This window comes from Stenella coeruleoalba (assembly GCF_951394435.1).
Source record: "Stenella coeruleoalba genome assembly, chromosome: 1".
Classification (NCBI taxonomy): domain Eukaryota; kingdom Metazoa; phylum Chordata; class Mammalia; order Artiodactyla; family Delphinidae; genus Stenella; species Stenella coeruleoalba.
Genome location: NC_137169.1, coordinates 112,757,363 through 112,778,400, shown reverse-complemented (window position 1 = coordinate 112,778,400; position 21,038 = coordinate 112,757,363). Strand labels below are relative to the sequence as shown.

The window sequence follows — 21,038 nt, the reverse complement described above, 5'->3', positions numbered from 1 at the left end:
AACTTTTTAAAAATGTTTGAGGTAATTGTGGGTTTTTTTTTTTTTTGTTTGTTTTGTTTTTTTTAAACATACCGACTTCTTAGTTGCGGCGTACATGTGGGATCTAGTTCCCTGACCAGGGGTCGAACTCGGGCCCCCTGCATTGGGAGCATGGAGTCTTAGCCATTGGACCACCAGGGAAGTCCCCAAAACCCACTATTTTTAAATAGCAAAGCACTCTGCACAAGGGATTGTAATATTTTTGTTGTTATGAACTTAAATAGTTAATGAAGTAGGAAAATTACAAACTGCCTAGGCCTGAGGATTAAGAAATAATATCAGTCTAAGAAAAAACCCTAAGACACATAGGCGCACCTTTTTTTTTTTCCCAACAGAAAGAAAAATAACATTATATTAGGTAAACATTGCCAATATTTGTGATATAAGCTTTCAAAAATCCCAACATTTGGTACTTCCCTGGTGGTCCAGGGGTTAAGATTCCATGCTTCCACTGCAGGGCACATGGGATGGATCCCTCGTCAGGGAACTAAGATCCCGCATGCCACATGGTGTGGCAAAAAAAAAAAAAAAAAAGTTGCAACCACAAGCTCTTTTCTCTTCCCTCATTCTCAGATTTCAGTAATAGAATAAATACATGAACAAACAACTGAGAAGAGGTGGAGGAAAATGTTACACAAGTTTATGCACCAGAGGGATTTGTTAGCGTAGTATGATTTTTATGATACTGTGTGTGGACTTAGAGTATAGAAAGATAACCCAGTACCTAATTTTTAGGATTTCATTCTGCTCCAGAAATTTAGAAAGGAATTCAAGAGTTGGTCATCTCGGACTTCCCTGGTGGTGCAGTGGTTAAGAATCCGCCTGCCAATGCAGGGGACACAGGTTTGAGTCTTGGTGCGGGAAGATCCCACATGCTGCAGAGCAACTAAGCCCGTGTGCCACAAGTACGGAGCCTGAGCTCTAGAGCCCGCAAGCCACAACTACTGAGCCCTTATGCCACAACTACTGAAGCCAGCGCGCCTAGAGCCCGTGCTCCGCAACAAGAGAAGCCACCACAATGAGAAGACCGAGCACTGCAACGAAGAGTAGCCCCCACTTGCCGCAACTAGAGAAAGCCCGTGCGCAGCAACAAAGACCCAACGCAGCCAAAAATAAATAACAAATAAATGTATTAAAAACAAAGTTAAAAAAAAAAACAGTTGGTCATCTTAGTGCCACATTCACCTCCTCCTGAAGGTCTCCCTGTTGCCAATCATATTTCTCCTCATTTCTGCACCAAGTTCCTCAGCACTGAGGAACTCTGATTTGTATTCATTTGCTGTTTTAAAGTTATTTTTCCTGACAAAGTATGTTAATTGTAGAAAAAACTAAAATTCAGAGAAAATGTATAAAGAAGGGTATGCACTTACTCATAATTCCTTCATCTCAGAATGACTGCCTGTAACATGTTAGTGTTCTCTTGTTCTTTTACTGTGCCTGTGGTTTTTTGTTCTTTTGGTTTTTTTGAGATACAATTCACCTACCATAAAATTCACCCTTTTAAAGTGTACAATTCAGTGGGTATTAGTATGTTCACAAGTTCAATCAACACCACTGATTCCAGAACATGTCATCAACTCAAAAAGAAACCCTCCACCCACCCATTAGTAGCCACTCTCCATTTTCCTCTTCCCAACTGAACTATGTCAATGGGTTTGCCTACTCTGGACATTGCACGTAAATAGAATCATACAGTATGTGGCCCTTTGTGTCTGGTTTCTTTCACTTAACATATTTTCAAAGTTTATCCATGTTGTAGAATGTATCAACACCACATTTCCTCTGATGACCTAATCATATTCCATTGTGGATCTACCATGTTTTGTTTATCCATTCATTAGCTGATGGACACTTGGATTGTTTCCACTTTTTAGCTATTACTATACATAGTGCTTCTATGAAATTTTGTGTACAAGTTTTTGTATAGACATATATTTTCAGTTCTCTTGGGTATATACCTAGGAGTGGAATTGTTGGTTCATATAGTAATTCTATGCTTAACTTTCTGAGGAATTTTTCATACTGTTTTCCAAGGCAGCCGCACTATTTTACCTTCCCACCAGCAATGTATGAGGGTTCTCATTTCTCCACATCCTCACCAACACTTGTTATTGCTCATTTTTTAAATAATAGTTATCCTAGAAGGTGTGAAATGATATTGTATTGTGGTTTTCACTTGCATTTCCCTGATGACTAATGATGTTGGGCATCTTTTCATGTGCTTATTAGCCATTTGTATATCTTCTTTGGAGAAATGTCAATCCAAATCTTTTACCCATTTTAAAATTGTGTTGTCTTTTTTTTTTTTTTTTTTTTTTTTCAGTACGCGGGCCTCTCACTGTTGTGGCCTCTCCCGTTGCGGAGCACAGGCTCGGGTCGCGCAGGCTCAGTGGCCATGGCCCACGGGCCCAGCCGCTCCGCGGCATGTGGGATCTTCCCGGACCGGGGCACGAACCCGTGTCCCCTGCATTGGCAGGCGGACTCCCAACCACTGCGCCACCAGGGAAGCCCTGTGTTGTCTTTTTATTATTGAGTTGTAAGTGTTCTTTTTTAAAATTTTATTTATTTATTTATATTTGGCTGCATTGGGTCTTTGTTGCTGCACAAGGGCTTTCTCTAGCTGCGGTGAACGGGGGCTACTCTTCGTTGCGGTGCGTGGGCTTCTCATTGTGGTGGCTTTTGCTGCGGAGCACGGGCTCTAGGTGCGCAGGCTTCAGTAGTTGTGGCACGCGGGTTCAGTAGTTGTGGCTCACGGGCTCTAGAGCGCAGGTTCAGCAGGTGTGGCGCATGGGCTTAGTTGCTCTGCGGCCTGTGGGATCTTCCCGTACCAGGGATTGAACACGTGTCCCCTGCATTGGCAGGCGGATTCTTTTTTTTTTCTTTTTTTTTTTTTTGCAGTATGCGGGCCTCTCACTGTTGTGGCCTCTCCCGTTGCTCCGCAGCCATGGCTTATGGGCCCAGCCGCTGCGCGGCATGTGGGATCTTCCCGGACCGGGGCACGAACCCGTGTCCCCTGCATCGGCAGGCGGACTCTCAACCACTGCACCACCAGGGAAGTCCCTGTAAGAGTTCTTCATGTATTTTTTGGATATTAGAACCTTACCAGAAATATGATTGCAAATATTTTCTTCCATTCTGTAATTGTCTTTTTACTTCTTTTTTTTAAAAAAAATAAATACATTTATTTATCTTTGGCTGCGTTGAGTCTTCGTTACTGCACACGGGCTTTCTCTAGTTGCGGCGAGCGGGGGCTACTCTTCGTTGTGGTGCGCGCGCTTCTCATTGCAGTGGCTTTTCTTTGTTTCAGTGCACGGGCTCTAGGCACGCGGGCTTCAGTAGTTGTGGCTCTTGGGCTCTAGAGCGCAGGCTCAGTAGTTGTGGCGCACAGGCTTAGTTGCTCCGTGGCATGTGGGATCCTCCCAGACCAGGGCTCGAACCCGTGTCCTCTGCACTGGCAGGCAGACTCTTATGCACTGTGCCACCGGTGAAGTCCCTCTTTTTATTTCTTGATGGTGTCCTTTGGAGCACAAACGTTTTAATTTTGATGAAGCCCAATTTATGTTTTTTTCCTTTGGTTGCTTGTACATTTGGACTCATAGCTAATAAACCTTGTTTAATACAAGGTTATGAAAGTTTACATCTATGTTTTCTTTTAAGAGCTTTAGAGGTTTTGCTCTTACATTTAGGTTTTTGATTCATCTTGAGTTAATTTTTGCATATGATGCGAGGTAGGGGTCCAACTTCATTTTTTTTTTTTTTTTTTGCATGTGCCTATCCAGTTGTCTTAGCATAATTTGTTGAAAAGACTATTCTCTCCTCATTGCATTGTCTTGGCATTCTTGTTGAAAATTAATTGCCCATAAATGTCTGGGTTTATTTCTGGACTCTCATTTCTATTCTATTGATTTTATATCTAGCCTATGCCAGAACCACAGTCTTGATTACTATAGCTTTGTGGTAAGTTTGGAAATTGAGAAGTGTTAGTCGTTCAACTTTGTTCTTTTTCGAGAAAAAGGACTCCTTGCATTACCATTTGAATTTCCAAACAGCTTGTCAACTGATGCAAAAAAAGCCAGCTAGGATTTTGATAGAGATTGCGTTGAATCTGTAGACCAATTTGGAGAATATTGTGATCTTCTTAAGTCTGCCAACCCATGAACACATGTATCTTTCCATTTACGTAGCTCTTCTTTAGTTTCTTTCAACGACATTTTGTAATTTTCAGTGTACAACTCTTGCTCTTCTTCTGTTATATTGTGTTAAATTCCTAAGTGCTTTATTCCTTTTGAGGCCATTGCCTATGAATTTTTTTTTTTTTTTTTTTTTTTTTGCGGTACGCAGGCCTCTCACTGTTGTGGCCTCTCCCGCCGCGGAGCACAGGCTCCGGACGCGCAGGCTCAGCGGCCATGGCTCACGGGCCCAGCCGCTCCGCGGCATGTGGGATCTTCCCGGACCGGGGCACGAACCCGTGTCCTCTGCAGCGGCAGGCGGACTCTCAACCACTGCGCCACCAGGGAAGCCCTGCCTATGTATTTTTAACATAGATGGGCTCTTACTATGCAGGAACCAGTTTGTACCTGCTTTTTTCATTTCCATCATATCATAGACATTTCCCCCAAGTTATTAAGACTCCTTTTAAAGCTACATATTAGTGCATTGTACGGTTACACTATAATTTATTTAGCAATTCTCCTGTTGTGGGATATTTAGGTTCTTTACAATTTTTCCATTTTATAAATATTCCTGTAATAAATATTTCTATTGATCTTGCTATGTCTGCATTTTAGATTATTTCCTTATAAGTAGTCATGGCCCCTTCCTCCACGAGAGAACACAGCAATAAAGTGCCGGATATGAATCAGGAAGAGGGACCTCACCAGAAGGTGATCGTCCCAGTCCCTTGATCTTGGACTTCCCAGCATGCAGAACTGAGAGCAGCCAAGATGGCGGCGTAGAAAGACCCTCAGCTCACTTTATAATAGCCATTCTTGTTCTTACAATGGATTTTATTTCTCACAACTCTTGTGAGGAGTGTGAGACCCCATGAAACTTGGAACTCCTGAAGGCCCATTTCTTCTTTTGCAGTCCCACATAGCCCCCAGGGACAGGCTTACAGGCTGGGAGAGACTCCTTCAGGAAGCCCTCAGGGGCCCTGGCTTCTCCTCTTACCCCTGTGGCACTGTGTCCTGACCTTGCCACAGCTCTCATCACTCACTCATATAAATGCCTGGTAACTTGTTACACTCCCACAAGACGGTGAGGTCCAACAGGACAAGGGCTGGACCCCTAGCCCTTGGCCTACAGAAGACCCTTAATAAATGTTTATCAAATGAGTGAATCAGGCAGAACAGGAGTTCAAGGTCCTAGGCCAGAGGAAGACTCTTGAGTCAAGGAATTATGGCCATTAGGTTTTTGGAGTGGCTGGCAAAGCATGCCACACAGAAATTGCAGGCTGGAAAGGGCCCTTGAGGTTGCCCTATTCAGGAGTTTTCAAACCTCTTTTATGCCCACAGTATAATAGATAGATAGATAGATAGATAGGGGAGATGGAGTGGGAAAATGGTGGAAACTGAAGACCTATCTATGGAATTTTCTCTCTCTTTTTTTTTTTTGCTGCGCTGCTCTGGCTTGCTGTATCTTAGTTTCCCGACCAGGGATCGAACCGGACCCCCGGCAGTGAAAGCTCAGAATCCTAACCGCTGGACCGCCAGGGAATTCCCCCTTTATTTTTCCTTCCCAGGTAGCATATTGTAAAAGTAAAATTAATTTTATGTAAAAAAAGAAATCATATGGGGATGAGGGAGTATGACATACTGAGCAATTATGACAAAACTTTACTATGAAACAGCAGTTTTTCTTTTTGAAGTTCCTTGGGGGTGGGGGTGGGGGTGGGTCGGCCTCTAAGTTACCGTAAATCCTGATACAGGGACGCAAACAAGGGATTTTTTTTTTTTTTTTTTTCAGGTTTTAGTTCTTGGATGGCTCCGTGAAGCCTAGGAACAGTTTGTGGGGATGAGAGCACGTGCAGCCTCTCTTGTTGATTTGTTTGCAATATGTTCTTTCCCTCCCCTGCTCAATGGACCCTAATACTTAAAAGGCAAGTCCAAACTCCTCAACCTGGCATGGATTCCGGGATCCTCCCTCTCTCTCCAGTCCCACTCGAGGTCCCGATTTTCCCTGGGCTAGACTAGGTGCACCCCGAAGTCAGGGCTCTCTCTTATGCATCTTTGTATCACCAGTACCAGAAGGGGCAGGTCTTGGCACAGCGTGGTGAGTCAAAAAGTGTTTGATGGGCTTCCCTGGTGGCGCAGTGGTTGAGAGTCCGCCTGCCGATGCAGAGGACACGGGTTCGTGCCCCGGTCCAGGAGGATCCCACATGCCGCGGAGCGGCTGGGCCCGTGAGCCATGGCCGTTGAGCCTGCGCGTCTGGAGCCTGTGCTCCGCAACGGGAGAGGCTACAATAGTGAGAGGCCCGCGTACCGCAAAAAAAAGAAAAAAAAAATAGTGTTTGATGAACCTACTGAAACCTCTTATCTCTAGGATTTTATAAATAACTGTCCCTGCAGGTTGAGTATTCATCCCCGCAAATCACCTCAGTGGTGCTACCTCCTTCTCTGCCTCCACGAATCTCTCAGGCCACTCTCGATGGTTTCCCCTAAAGTTTTCCTTCCTCATATTTGTGCCTGGAACTAGTCAGTGTCGGACCCAAAGCTGTTCTCGGCATCCCAATAGAGCCGGATAGGACTGAAGTCCCACGGCCGTTCAGACCTGCAGGGAGGAAGAAAATAGAACACTTTCCGGATCTTCTGAAACGTGCACAACACAGTTCCTCCGGGGACGACCAAGAGTTCGGTTCCGGCGTGCGTCTCTATGGTTTCGACAGCCTAGAACGACCGAAACGGCACTTCCGGGAAGATGGCGGCGCACGAATCGCGTCTGGCACATGCTTCTGCGGAGAGGACCTTACACTAACGGTAAGAGCCTACAGTACCTCGAACGGTGGCTGTCAGAGCCCGGGCTCAGGAGCAAATGTGAGAGCAGGAGAGTAGTTTTACCCAAGTGAAACTGCGGGAGGAGGGCTGGAGTTTAGACCTCAAGAGGAAGGAGGCCTAGGGAAAGGGTTGCCGGTTCTTTGGAATCGCTGTAAGAAAGGTGGCCCAGGGCCCCTTCTCCAGAAAACTCAGGTTGACTGGAAAGAAAACAGTTCCTGAAAATGTGCTATAAGTTTATAAAGACCACAGCCTGGGATCTAGTTGCTTCTGTCCAGTTATCCATTCTAGGTCGGTTAAAGCAATTACCATCTGTGTCACTCAGTTCAACGAATGACGACTGAACGCATTCTCGATTCTTGGAGTTGCATTAAGTACACCGGGGTTGGGTAATAAAACCAGGGCGTATAGTTTCAGAATTACTGCGACAGGGGACAGGCAATGGTAGGTTTTACAGCGTAAAGTACAGACGTCTATGAGATTGAGCAATGTAGTGATTAAGAACACCAGTTCTGGAATGCCTGAGATCCTGGATCCGCTACTTGCCAGCTGTTTGATTTGGACAAGTAACTAAACTTCTCAGGGCCATTTGTCAATTACAAAAAAAAAAAAACCCCAACAACTCCTAATAGGATTGTTGGGAGGATTAAATGAGATAATGTGTGTTCAGCAATTAGCAGCAGGCTGGCATTGAGTAAATGCATGTGTTGGTTGTTGTTGTTATTGAAATCTGGAGGCTAGTAGATTAGAAATAACTTGTGAGAAGAAGCAGAGGTTTGAGGTGGCCTCAAAGGCCTCAGTGTTTGAATTTTACTTCTGTTGCATTATCAAGAAGCAAGATAGGGCCATTTCTTCACTCAGTGCTTTTCTTTTGAGACTCTCAAGGTGTCAGTTAGGTTTTCAAATAATCATCCTTCACAGTAGAAATGTGAACAGAAGTGTGATTCATCCTAAATTTGCTACTCTTCATACCTAACCAGACTGGTCATCGTTGTTAAGCCTAATATGTAATGTTTAGGAGGGGTGACTTGATGTGTCTGACTTTTTTCTTTTTTATTAGCATACTCACTAGACATTCTTAAACACAACTGAAAGTTTTAGCCTTTGGAGTTGTCACTTGGGGAGGCCAGAGGGTTACTCCAGGAGTGCCATTAATCAGCTTTTAAAATGGTCTGCAATGCCTGTAATAAGTGATCTTAGTACAAGTTAACTTTAGTGACTCAAGTCAGCAGTGATAGTCTTAGTTTTGAATGTCTTGTGCAATAAGCCATCTTAACCGTTCCAGAGGCAAATTTGGTATATAAGTTGGACAGTGCCATTGTGGAGTCCAAAATGAGGAACACCCGAACAACTCTAAACAAATGCAACTACAGCTGTGACAAACAACACAGATTTGAACTGCATGGGTCCACTTACATGTGGATTTTTTTCAATAAATATTACAGTACTACATAATCAGTGGTTAGTTGAATCCTGGGATGCGGAAGGCTAAGTATGGGACTTGAGCATCCATGGGTTTTGCTATCCACAGCAGGTCCTGGAACAAATCCCCCGCTGATACTGAGGGATGACTGTAGTTGGGAATGTGATAGAAAGTGGGCCACTGTGGAGTCAGGCAACCTGAGCTCATATTCCAGCTCCATCTCTTAACAGCTGTGTAACCCCAAGCAAAAAACCCTTTGTAAAATAAGGATAAGGTGTATCTCACAGGACTGTCAGGATTAAATGAGACCATATAGCAATATGTGTAACCCCTCTGTTACGCTTTAAATGCTCAATAAGAGTGCCCTTCCTAAGCTGGACAGTTTCAAAAGGGGTGCTCCAACAAGACTGAAAGACAGTGGGGAAGAGGCATGTAGCCTTCACATTGAGAGGACAGTGTAAATGCTGGGGCACAGGTATAGGATATGGGCTCTGTTAAGTACTGTTGTCGGGTTAACAAGCACCTCCTTGCTTTGTTTTTACGTGGTAATAAATCGTGGGAGATGTTATCAGGTAGTGGTAAAGAGTGGGGACTCTGCAGACAAGCTGCCTGGGTCTGAGTTCAGTATGTATCAGCTGTGTGACCTTGAGCAAGTCACCTAACCTCTCTAGGCTTTAGTTTCCTCGTTTGTAAAACAGGGATATAATACTTTCCTGAATGTAAAGTTCAGGAAATCTTCCCGGGCTGGGAAGAGTACGCAAAATGATCCATGTAAAATCTTAGCACAGCCTGGCATGTAGGGAGTTCTCCATACATTTGGGTATTATTATTAATACCAGGTTTCCTTGGCCTTCAGCATGTTGACATCGACCTCTCAGTGGTCGGACAGGGAGCTCCCCAGGCACCAGGCCTCTTTCCTCTGTCTCTGCTCCAGCTTCAGGGAAGAATTCTTACAGGAGCAGGCAGGATGGATTTGATGGATGATTTGGGCACTTTCTTTTTTTTCCTCTTAAAGGGAAGATAGTGACCCCTTCTCTTCTCTGGTGAGGGCCTGAGGACAGTGACTCTTTTCTCACCATGAGCGTCACCCCAGAGGTCAAGAGTCGTGGGATGAAGTTTGCTGAGGAGCAGCTGCTAAAGCATGGATGGACTCGAGGTGATTCCCATGGGGCCCTTTTCACATCCCCCCAACTCCCTCACTACCCTCTGCCCAGGGAAGAGGCATCATCCTGGATTAACCCCTATGTAGTCCATTCAACTGAAGGAGGAAAGTTAGTTTAAAGGGAAATTTGCAGAAGAAAATTGCTGACATTTCCAGAAAAGGGAAGAAGGGAAGAAATATGATGGTGGATAGTGAGAAAGAAGTGGTTCGGAGGACTGGGAGGGGGAGGAAGAGACACGACTTCTGTCCTGAGAGAATTATGAAGGAAAGATAGTTTGGGCTCAAAGATGGGAGGACTGCATGGAGAGGTGCTAGAAACAGTGCAACTGGGAGGGCTTCCAAGATGGACGGAGCATGCCCAAAGTTACGTATGTGGAATGGCAAGGAGTGGCATGTGCTGGGTGTGCCTTGTGAGGGCTTGGGGCAGGAGTGGAATAAGCCAAATCATTCACTGTGTTTGCAGGCAAAGGCCTGGGCCGGAAGGAGAATGGCATCACCCAGGCCCTCAGGGTAACGCTGAAGCAGGACACTCATGGGGTAAGACTGGGCAGGCTGAGGGAGGTCAGTGTGGATGGGACAGGGGGGCCTTGAGGATAGGGGGAGGAAGGGGAATGACGGGTCCCGAGTTCACACTTCTTCCTCTGGCAGGTGGGACACGACCCTGCCAAAGAGTTCACAAACCACTGGTGGAATGATCTCTTCAACAAGACTGCGGCCAGCTTGGTAGTGAAAACTGGGCAGGTATAAGCTCTAATAGTAGGCACATGAACCATGAGGGCCTGGGACATGTGGGGGTGAGGGAGACATGGCATGTCACCCACTCACGGATACTCCCCCACAGGATGGCGTACAGATAAGGTGCCTGTCTAAGGAGACCACCCGTCATGATCCTTCCAAGCCCAACTTGCTGTATCAGAAGTTTGTGAAGGTATTAGAGGCTGGGGGTGAGAGGGCCCATCCTTTTTTCCTTCCCTGGTCTCCCCTGGGGCCTGAACAATTGCCTTGTATGCCCTACCTATTCTCAGGACTGTCCTAACAGTGGGATCCTGTGACCAACCTCGCTGTTGCTTACCTAGACTGCCCAGACCCTCAGCAAGAATTGAAATCTTCAGGTTGAATGGATCCCTGCCATCTGCTGAGGGGGCAGCAATGGGGAGTGGGGGGTGGGGCACAGTCAGGAGCTGTCAGAGCAGGGCAGGGAGGGGATGTCTAATTCAGAGGACTTAAAAGTCAGAGGAGACCTGCGGGATCATCTGACCCATTGTCCTTATTTTGCAGATGTGGCCAAAAGGGGGGAAAGTGGCTCGCTGAAGAGCCCACAGTTGGCTAGTAATGGCAGACAGGACTAGAACCCAGGTGTTCAGACTCCCCTTTTCTAGCCCGCCAACAGAAGGGAGCTAACATTTAACGATCCTCTATTATGTCCTTAAGGGCTCTATGTATTATCTAGCAAATCCTTCCCATTCATCTCTGTGGCCATCTTCTGTCCCAGTTCAGACCATCGTCCTCTCCTGCCTCATTTCTTTCACAGCCTCATAACTAGACTCCTCACTCTAGTCTCAATCCCCACCGCGATTAGTTCATCCTCCACAAAGGATCCAGTGTTCTCTGAAAAACACAGATTTCATTCTGTCACTGCCTCCTCCTTGACCTCGGATGACAGTCCAGATGTGTCAGACTGGCTCACATGGCCCTTCATGCCTTGTCCCTGCCTTCTTTCTTAGCCTGTCTCTCGCCACCTCTCAGGACCTCTACACTTTAGCCAGATGGAATCTGAATCTTTTCAAGGTACCATGTTTTTTCACTTTCAAGTTTTTGCACATGCTATTCCCTCTGCCTGGGACATTCTGCTTCCTTTGCCCCTTTACCTGCTGACCTTTTTCTTGTCTTCCAGGGCTCAGCTCCTTGTAGAAACTATTCCCCAAACCCTGAAGCCTGAGTAGGGTACCCTTCCTCTAGCACAGACAACACTTTCATCATCATTTTCTATGTTCTGCCATATTCCTTTACCCTCCAACCATGTAGATTCCATCTGGGCTGGAACCATCTCGTCCTTATTCCACTCTATCCCCAACCTCTTAGCCCAAAGTAGGTTCTTAACCTGGTTAAAGTACTGTGCATAGGTATAGGGGGAGGGGGCATGAAAAGTAGCATCTTTATTGTACATTACTGGCACCATGGGATGACCGCCAGGGGGCACTTGTCCCACTGTGAAGACCTGATGACCCAGAGCACTTCTTCCTCCCTTCCTGTTCTGCCCACTAGCTGGCTGTGAGCCAGGGAGGCCAGGACTGCCCCCACCCCACCCGCCCCCAACTGCAGCCCACCTCCTGCCCAAGTTGATGTATGCAGTTTGGCACCTCTCGTGTGGGGCTGCAAGGAGCGATGTTGGGGGCTGACAGATTTGTGCCAGTGGCTGTTCAGGGTGGCAGTGGCACCACTGCTCTTCCCTTTCCAGGAGGGAAGAGCAATGGTGGTGGTGCTGAGTGGGCCTTGTCCACCCCCATGATTCCTCCTTCTAGACGGCCACACTGACTTCAAGTGGGGAGAAGCCAGACAAGGACTTGGAAAGCTGCAGTGATGACGACAGCCAGGGGTCCAAGCCTCCAAAGATGTGAGACTTCTTTTTAGTGCCAGGGGCATGTGGGAGGAGATGCCTTCCAATCTCAAAAGAAAGGACCAAGTGTAATGCTTGACTGTGGGCTTCATCAGGGTGGAAATGTGTTGTACTCATCTTTGTATCCCCTACACCTAGAAAAGTGCCAGGTCCTGAATAGGAACTCAGTGCTGAAGGAATGTTTTAGAGGGGAGGAGAGGTCAAGCCTTTCCACCAGATCTGTTTGTAACTCCTGATTCCTGCCCTTCCCCAACAGTCTGACTGATGAGATGATGCTCCAAGCCTGTGAGGGGCGAACAGCACACAAGTAAGTAGCGGTTAGCTTCTTGGGCTCCCTTCTTTTCTCCCCATCACAAGCCCACCCCTGTGCCACTCTTTTCACCCCAGAGAAAGTGATTCCTATTCTCTGCCCATTTCTGAAGCTGCCTGAAGACAAGCAGCTCCTCCCTTATGAACTTTCCCTGCAGTCTCAGAGATTAGGCCTATTTTCCCCAATACCCTCCCTCTGACTTGGGCCCCATCTATTTCAGGGCTGCCCGTCTTGGGATCACGATGAAGGCTAAGCTTGCTCGGTTAGAGGCCCAGGAGCAGGCCTTCCTGGCTCGTCTCAAAGGCCAGGACCCTGGGGTCCCTCAACTGCAGTCTGAGAGCAAGCCCCCACAAAAAAAGAAAAAGAAAAGGAAGCAGAAAGAGGAGGAAGAGGCCACGGCAACTGAAAGGAATGCAGAAGAGTACCCAGAACACACTGACCAGAGTGTCAGGAAAAGCAAGAAGAAGAAAAGGCGGCATCAAGAAGAAAGTGTCACAGATGAGAGAGAGGGAACAGCTGTAAGGCATGAGGAAGAAGAGACCACAGGAACAAGTGGGCTTGGGGAATTTAAAAACAGAGAACAAACTGATCAGTCCCTCAGGAAAAGGAAGAAGAAGAGGAGGCAGCGTGAGGAAGAAGACTTCAACATGGAGGAGGCTGTTGTAGATGGTGGGAACAGAGAAGCAGAAAGCAGATCATGCAGTGATCGGAAAAGTAGGAGAAGCAAGAAGAAAAGACAGCGGCATCAGGAGGAGGAGGACGTCTTGCATGTAGGGGATGAAGGAGAGGAGGAAGGTGGCAGGGCTAGGACAGCAGAGAGCAAGGCATACACGGGCTCAAGTGGCAAAGGTAAGAAGAGGCAGAAGCAACCAGAGGAGGAAAGACCTGGAGTCCACACTGACCAGAGAGCAAAAAAGAAGAAACAGAAGAGAAACTGAAGGCCAGGTCAAGATGCAGCCCGATCGATTCCTCTTCAGGAGCTGAAGCCTCAGGGACCTGAGTTGGTGCAGGTCTTGTGTACCCTCTCAGTGAGGAGTCCCTCCCAAAGAGGAAACAGCTCTGGAACAGTAGTCCGCTGAGAGGAGAGCGGTAGTGCCGTGTCTGACTTAAGGGAGCAGGCACATTCCCCCTTACAGCATCTAACCCAGAGAGGCTGAACTCAAGCACCTGCAAGGCCCGGGCAGCTAAGGGACAAGGATGCTGGGGGCTATGGGAACGGGAACGCAGACAGCCTCTGAAGGGGCATCTTGGCTAAAAGAAGTTGAAAATGTAGACCTATGGAAAATGTACTGATTTTTTAATTTTGTGAAGGCTAAGAAAGACATGCAAATTCAGCCCATAGGTTGCCAGTTTCTAACTATACCAAATTGAATAAACATCAGCTTGGTCTCCAAGCCTATATATAAGTCCTGACCATCATCTCCATTCTCAGCCTGAGAAGGTCCTGAATACAAGTTAGTTTCCTTGGAGGCCTCTGAAGAAATTCCTTCTGTTAACTTCCTGTAGTCTTGCTGTGCTGTTAAGTGGAAGGAGAAAGTTCAGAGAACCTCACCCAGCTCCCTGTCTGCATCCTTGATAAGAATTGTGTGTGTGTAAAGGACAGCACACCTCACTTGGGAGCCTTTTTTAGCATCTGAAAGTGAATTGTTATTGCCCCCAAATGTCATAGCAACCCCTCTTGCATATTGTTCCCCCAGAGAGAGGGCACCACATCTCCAGTGTTGCTCTCTGGCTCCTGCCATCTCTTAACCTTTATTGCCAGAAGAGCTCCCAGGACTCCACAGTTCTGGGAGAGAGGAACTAAATCTATTGGGAAGAATGCCCGCCCGCCTTCCCTCACTGCAGACGATAGACACACTCGGTGTCAGGGTAGGGTGGCAGGTTCAGCTGGTACTTCTTTTCCAGAGCAGGAGGCACGAAACGACCCCCCAGGTAGTGGTAGCGACCAGTAAACTGGCTTGCAGACTTTTTGGGTGCTGTCAGGGAGATGAGCAAGTCTGGCTGGATCCCTCCAGAGTTTCCCTTCTCCACATCCCATCCTGAAAAGAAGGTGGTATTCAGAAAGAGCGGAAAAGACCAGATGTCCAGTCCCCTTCCACACCTTGCTCTACTCTAGTCCTAAAAGAGTGGGAAGCCCCCTGGGTCCCCACCTGAGGAAATCGTGTCCATGTACTCCTGGGCTGTGGTCTCTGACAGTCACTGCAAAGGGCATTCCTGAACTTTGCTCCCCAGCCCTACTCTGGCTGTGGTATGCGCCTCTATACTTGGTCTGAACCTTGAGTCAAGAACCAGGACTCCTAGTACCTACCTCAAGGCAGGGCAGGGCCCCAATCCCCCCAACCTCCTTGGACCCAGCACCTGAGGGAATGTCGATGCTGGCAATGGGCACAGTGAGTCCATTCAGGACACTCAGGATGCTGCGGAATGGCTCCCGAACATCACCCTTGAAGCTGAAGCCAAAGATGGCATCCACCACCAGCTCGTATAGTTCATCAATCAGCGTGGGCTGTGGTAGAGCACAAAAAGGAAAGGATGTCAGAGCCGGCAGCTGCACAAAGAACCCTTAACAGGAGAGGGCTGTCCTTTGTACCCACAGACCATTCACATAGGCACAAATATAATTTTTTTTTTTTTTTTTTTACAAATATAATTTTATCTCGTTCAGATGGCACTCTGAGGCCTAGAGTTAAGTGCAAGTGGGTCACTGATTGAGGCCAAGCTGAGTGCAGTCACATTTTCTGTTCTGAGTGCCTGCCAACCATTGGGGAGGCTACAGTGTAGGACAGCCTGAGACTTGGGAGTCAGGAGGGACAGGTTCTGGTCTTGGCTCTGCCATGATCTGGTTCTGTGACTTTGCACAAATCACTTCCCTTCTCTTGCATCTCAGTCTCTTCATCTGTAAAATGTGTTAAGGAATTTTAAAAAGAAGTTCTCAAATTTTCCACTCCTAAATCCAAGATCTGAAGCATCTGAAGAAAGGGTTTAGGATGAGGCAGTCACCTCAGCTCCCAAGAGATGCAGATGATGTGTTTACTGCAAGCTAGGCGAAGAGGAACTGGCTGCAGAGTTACAGGAGTGGGGCTTCCTTGGTGGCGCAGTGGTTAAGAATCCGCCTGCCAATGCAGGGGACACGGGTTTGAGCCCTGGTCTGGGAAGATCCCACATGCCGTGGAGCAACTAAGCCCGTGCCCCACAACTACTGAGCCTGCGCTCTAGAGTCCACGAGCCACAACTACTGAAGCCCGCGCGCCTAGAACCCGTGCTCTGCAACGGGAAGCCCGCGCACTGCAACAGAGTAGCCCCCGCTCGCCGCAACTAGAGAAAGCCTGCGCACGGCAACGAAGACCCAATGCAGCCAAAAATAAATGAATTAATTAATTTTTAAAAAAAGTGACAAGGGGAAATTAAGGGGAAATGAAGCTGAAGAGAAGGTAGTGTTGGGAACTCATGGAGCACGCCTTATGGAGAAGGCTCTTACACCACTTCCATTCAGATAGCATGCTTTAGGCATCTTCTGTGTCAGGCACTATCCCTGCCCTCTAAGAGTTAATCCTCTAGAGAGGAAGATAAGCAAATGAGCTCAGTCTGGAAAGGTGAGGGAAGAGCAGAACACAGGCAGCAGTATTGAGGGCAGTGAACTGGAACCACCTACCTCTGGGGGCATTTCACCAAGGAAAGGGATGTCCATTTTCTGGCACTGGGTCACCAGTGCAGTGAAGAGTGGCTTGTTAGGCCTTTTAGGATAATAGATGGTTGGCTGGTAGCCCTATGAGGAAAGGAAAGGGGTGATTCAAGCCCAGGTCCTGGAAACCTCACTCTCCCCGACAGCCCTTCCCCACATACTCACAAAGAGTTTGAGGTGTCGAGCACAGACCAGGCCATCTCCTCCATTATTCCCGGGACCACAGATGACCAGGACAGTAGGGGGGCTCCTGGACAAGGACGTGGGGGGATATGCCTGAAGGCAGAGTCAAAGGGGATTCAGAAGGGCTTCGGGCAGTGACAGCCCAGTCTCGGCCTGGCCGTCCCTCCCACTTCATTGTGCCTAGGCCAGGTGGCTTGCACAGTGACTGCCCCTTAGGTGGAGAGTTGTGCCACTGACCTTGGCAATGGCTGTGGCACAGCTCAGCCCGGCCAGCTCCATGAGTTGGTCCACGCTGAACTGGTACTCGTTAAACAGCTCCTGGTCCACGGCCTGGGCCTCCTCCTGGCTGAGGAAACCCACAGCCTGAGTCCCCTTCCCCCAGGTGTTCCGTCGCGCAGGCGGCGCGGCCCAGGTCCCGCCCCTGGGGGGGGTGGGCTTCCACCCAAGTCCCGCTCCCAGCGTGCCCGCCCAGAGAGCACGTGCCCGTCCAACCTCAGGTACTTCACTGCTGAGCTCGCCATGACCTCTGAGTCCCCGCGGCCACCCGAGATCAGCCGCTGCGGCCCCCACCAGGTGGCTCCCGCGCGACAGGCGCCGGCCTGGACTCTGAGGAGCGATAGGCGCGGGCCCGCAACCAGCAGCCCGAGCCCCAGGAGCGCCCGCAGCCCGGACATTCAGCTCTCAGAGCGCGCGGCCCCGCCCCGCCTCGCCCCGCCCGGCGCATGCGCGGCCCCTCGTCCCGCCCCCGAGAGGCCGGGGCCGCGCGCGCCCCTGAAGGAGGTGGTCCTGGAGCTGGAGGGACTGGTAGTTGGACTCCATCGCTCCTCCGTGTGTTGGTATGCGCGACAGCGCCCTCCCGCCCCGGCCGCACGTCGTCCGGGCGCCTTGTCTAGATGCCAGCCCTTCGCGGGAGCATTTTCATATTGCCTCACAGATGACCGAAGTGCTTTGCTTCCAACCGCCCTTTGATAATAATTCTTGTTTTTCGTAGCTCTTTCAGGAAGCTGTATAGCATAGCAGTTAGCCCGGGTTCCTCCCCTACCACTTAGTGGCTGAGTGAACTTGGCTCTCCAGGTTTCAGTCTCCTGTCTATAAAATGGGGATACGAGTACATACTTCATCGGGTGGTAATCCATGCAAAGTCGTCGACAGCGCCTGGTACATAGGGCTCAATAAATTAATGTTCTTATTCACACTGCTAAGCATTTTATATAACTTAGTACCCCTCTCCCCACCAAATTAGCTTCCCCTATCTCTGTTTACCAGGAGAGCACGCTGTACTTCCCTGATCATACATAATACTTATCCCTCTTCATCGGGTAATAGCTATGGAAATAGAAAAGTATAAACCTTAAATAGGTTGAGTATGCCAAGATTAAAAATGTAGTTGAAACCCTAGACTCCAGGTCACGATAATATTTCAAGAAAAACCTGGAGAGGAAGACTAAACTTGTAACCCAAGAGCTTTTAAGAATGCAAACACACTCCTGCCGGGTTAAGAGAGAAGTATGGGGAATAACAGACCAGTTACATTAAGGCATTAAGATAAAGATAATTATCCAGGTGGAATGAAGGTCTTGGGTTTTTGTGTTTGTTTGTTTTTTCCGTTTTCCTTTATGGTTTATTACAGGATTGAAGGTCTTGTTTTTATGCTAGTATATTCTTTTTCTGTATCGTGAATTCCATTTCCGGCTAGTTCACTGAGAAAACAAGAACCCCTCCTGCTTTTAACTACTCCTCTGATAGTCTCCTTTTTAATTATAAGAGGTTTAACATCTCCTATGGGTTGTACCCTTGGCCTTCATCTATGTTTGTTTTACATGTTTGTTGTGGGAAATTGAATGTATCAGACTGTGATTGCAGTGGAAAATTGTTTTTGTTAGACTTTGTTTGTGGTTTACTCATCTAAATTGAAATGTAGGGTTTACATTACAATTGGATAATCTTATTCAAGACCTCATTAACTTTGTTTATAACTTCACCGGTATATAAGTAGTTTCACTTTTATATATTAGTCAAGACTCCCTACAGGCCTACTTGAGAAAATTAATTTGGTAATTCTGAAGATTCATTTCTAAAACACAATGTGAAGCATGCTTCTTTGACATAGATAACATTTTGAGTTTATGTGCCCAGTGCTGACATGAATCATCTCATTTCATCCTCACAACTCTGTTATTATCCCCATTTTACAGATGAGAAAACTGAGGCTCAAAGATGTTGAATGACATGTCCAATGATACAGTGATAGCTGTCAGTGGAGCTAGGATCCAAGCAGCTTGACCTAGAGTATGTAGTCTTTTTTTTTTTAAGGGCTGCTGTGTATGCAGTGCTCTTCAGTGTTTTTATTTTTATTTATTTTTTAAATTAATGAACTTATGTATTTTTGGCTGCATTGGGTCTTCGTTGCTGTGCGTGGGCTTTCTCTAGTTGCGGCGCGCGGGGACTACTCTTCGTTGCGGTGCACGGGCTTCTCATTGCATTGGCTTCTCTTGTTGCAGAGCATGGGCTCCAGGTGCACGGGCTTCAGTAGTTGTGGCACCTGGGCTCAGTAGTTGTGGCTCGTGGGCTCTAGAGCACAGGCTCAGTAGTTGTGACACACAGGCTTAGTTGTTCCGCGGCAGGCATGTGGGATCTTCCCGGACCAGGGCTCGAACCCGTGTCCCCTGCATTGGCAGGCGGATTCTTAACCACTGCGCCACCAGGGAAGCCCCTAGGGTATGTAGTCTTAAGCATTATTCTATGCTGAAATGCCTCTCCAAATGCAGAACTATGTAACTAAAGGGTTGTCAATTGCTGACTTCATTCTGATGAGACGTAACTATAAAATTATGACACACACACTCACAATTTATGAAACAGCCAAATGAGGGCTATCCTCAGGAAGGCAGTGCCCAAGTGCCCTAGTCCACCTTGCTGCCTTTCAGATTCTGGAGTTTTCTTTGGGAAATGTCTTCAAAACCAGTTCAAGAAGGGCATGTGGATTGAGCACCTACTGAGTTCCAGATGCTTTACATATATTATCTAATTTAATCCTGTCCATCCTATGATGTATTTTTATCCTCATGTTAGAGATGAGAAATTGAGTAGCAGAGAGAAGTCAAGTAATTTTCCTAAGATAATATAGCTATGAAATGGTAGAGCCAATGATGGTTGATATTGGGTTGGCCTGACCCAGTAGCAATACTCTCGTGTGACAGATGCTGCTACTTGTCCCTCGAAATCCATTCTTCTCTATTTAAAGGCAATGTTATATTGGTTTTTGTTACAGTCAGTGAATCTGCATCCCAGTCAAGACATCTTGAATGCCTGACAAGATAATAAGCTCCATTTAGATAAGGAAGATTAACAGCTGTGTCCCCTGCACCTAGTTCTGTGCCTGGAACATAGTAGGTCCTCTACAAATATGTTAATGCATCCTCAAAATTTCATTGTGAAGTAATTCACAGTACAGTACATGCTCTTATCTGACATGACTGGGAGTAGATGATCTTATTTCAACTTAAAACAAAAAATACAGGGAATTCACCAGCGGTCCAGTGGTTAGGACTCCACGCTTTCCCTGCCGAGGGCCAGGGTTCAATCCCTGGTGGGGGAACTAAGATCCCACAAGCCGCATGGCATGGCCAAAAAAACCCATTCATTTGCCATCTGTCAAAGTGTGACCAGGGTCTTGTCTCTGAGGATAGGGCCAAAGATCGTAGTTCTCCATCTTCTTTATCTCATAAACTTCACCACTTACATATCACCTGCAATTTGCAGTCTGTGTCCTTAAGGTGGAAAAAAATTTATTGTATATTTGAAGCAAACTGAGTGCAAAATTCATCTAGATTTTTATGATTTTCCCCCAATTTGTAATAGTCTCTCTGCTTACATCTAATTCAACAGCAGTTTTTAAGGTGAGTCACCTGAATCACGTCTTCTAAGGATTCAATTTAGTTTTCATAGAAACTGCTTATTTTCACACTTAGTTTATCAATTTAATTAAATTACATATTACAATAACACAACTGGAATAAACACATTTGATATCAAACACAACCAACTCGGTAAGCAATGGCTTAACTGGGGGAGTAGAACTGACTGCACAGCATTCTAGAAGCTTCTCACTGCCAGGTTTGAATCGCAGCTTCACTTACTAGTTGTGTGACCTGGGTGGCAAACCAGTTAACTTTTGTGCCTTGTTTTCCTCATCTGTGAAAGGGAATTCATCTGCTGTGAGGATTAAAGGAGAAGACACTTGTGAAGCACTTGGAACAGTGTGTGGCATGTGCTAAGTGATCAGTGTTACATAATACTGTTGTTGCAGCTGCTGGCAGCAGTTTTGCTACAGGCCTGAGGGGCCTGTATCCAGGATCTGCTATGTTTCTTGGAGGAAGAGGAATGCATCCATTGGTTGGTTAAGGCGTATCTTCTGTAGCATTAGATCGCCATTTCTCATGTGAGAAAATGGAGTCAGTGACTCCAAAGCCTCTTAACCAAGATGTCATGGTTTTAAGAACTGGCAGGGGCCTTAGCAATTGTGAGGTTTGAATCCAGAAGGAAAGGGGGGAAATTCACCATCCGTTTTCCATTTTTCTTTTGCTTATTGAGTCCAAAAATCCCAACGAGGAGCACACAGACCTCCTCAGTG

The 21,038-nt window shown here is 47.1% G+C and overlaps 2 protein-coding genes across 2 annotated transcripts; one reads left to right on the top strand and one right to left on the bottom strand.

Annotated features, from left to right (window-relative positions):
* Positions 1–6,936: 6,936 nt before the first annotated feature.
* On the top strand, positions 6,937–13,478 carry GPATCH4 (G-patch domain containing 4; the record flags this gene model as incomplete). The annotated part of the gene is made up of 8 exons (XM_079938036.1): positions 6,937–7,013; positions 9,467–9,607; positions 10,077–10,150; positions 10,262–10,354; positions 10,455–10,541; positions 12,136–12,227; positions 12,487–12,537; positions 12,761–13,478. Exons 2-8 carry the CDS (start codon positions 9,529–9,531, stop codon positions 13,476–13,478), a joined length of 1,194 nt encoding a protein of 397 aa, XP_079794162.1. The 5' UTR covers positions 6,937–7,013; positions 9,467–9,528.
* Positions 13,479–13,500: 22 nt separating this feature from the next.
* Positions 13,501–17,218, bottom strand: NAXE (NAD(P)HX epimerase). Its single transcript, XM_079938042.1, has 6 exons — positions 16,898–17,218; positions 16,643–16,751; positions 16,388–16,498; positions 16,193–16,306; positions 14,899–15,046; positions 13,501–14,579 (listed from the first exon to the last, which is right to left on the bottom strand). The coding sequence occupies exons 1-6, from the start codon at positions 17,077–17,079 to the stop codon at positions 14,377–14,379; spliced, it is 867 nt and encodes a 288-aa protein (XP_079794168.1). The 5' UTR covers positions 17,080–17,218; the 3' UTR covers positions 13,501–14,376.
* Between the last annotated feature and the right edge of the window lie 3,820 nt (positions 17,219–21,038).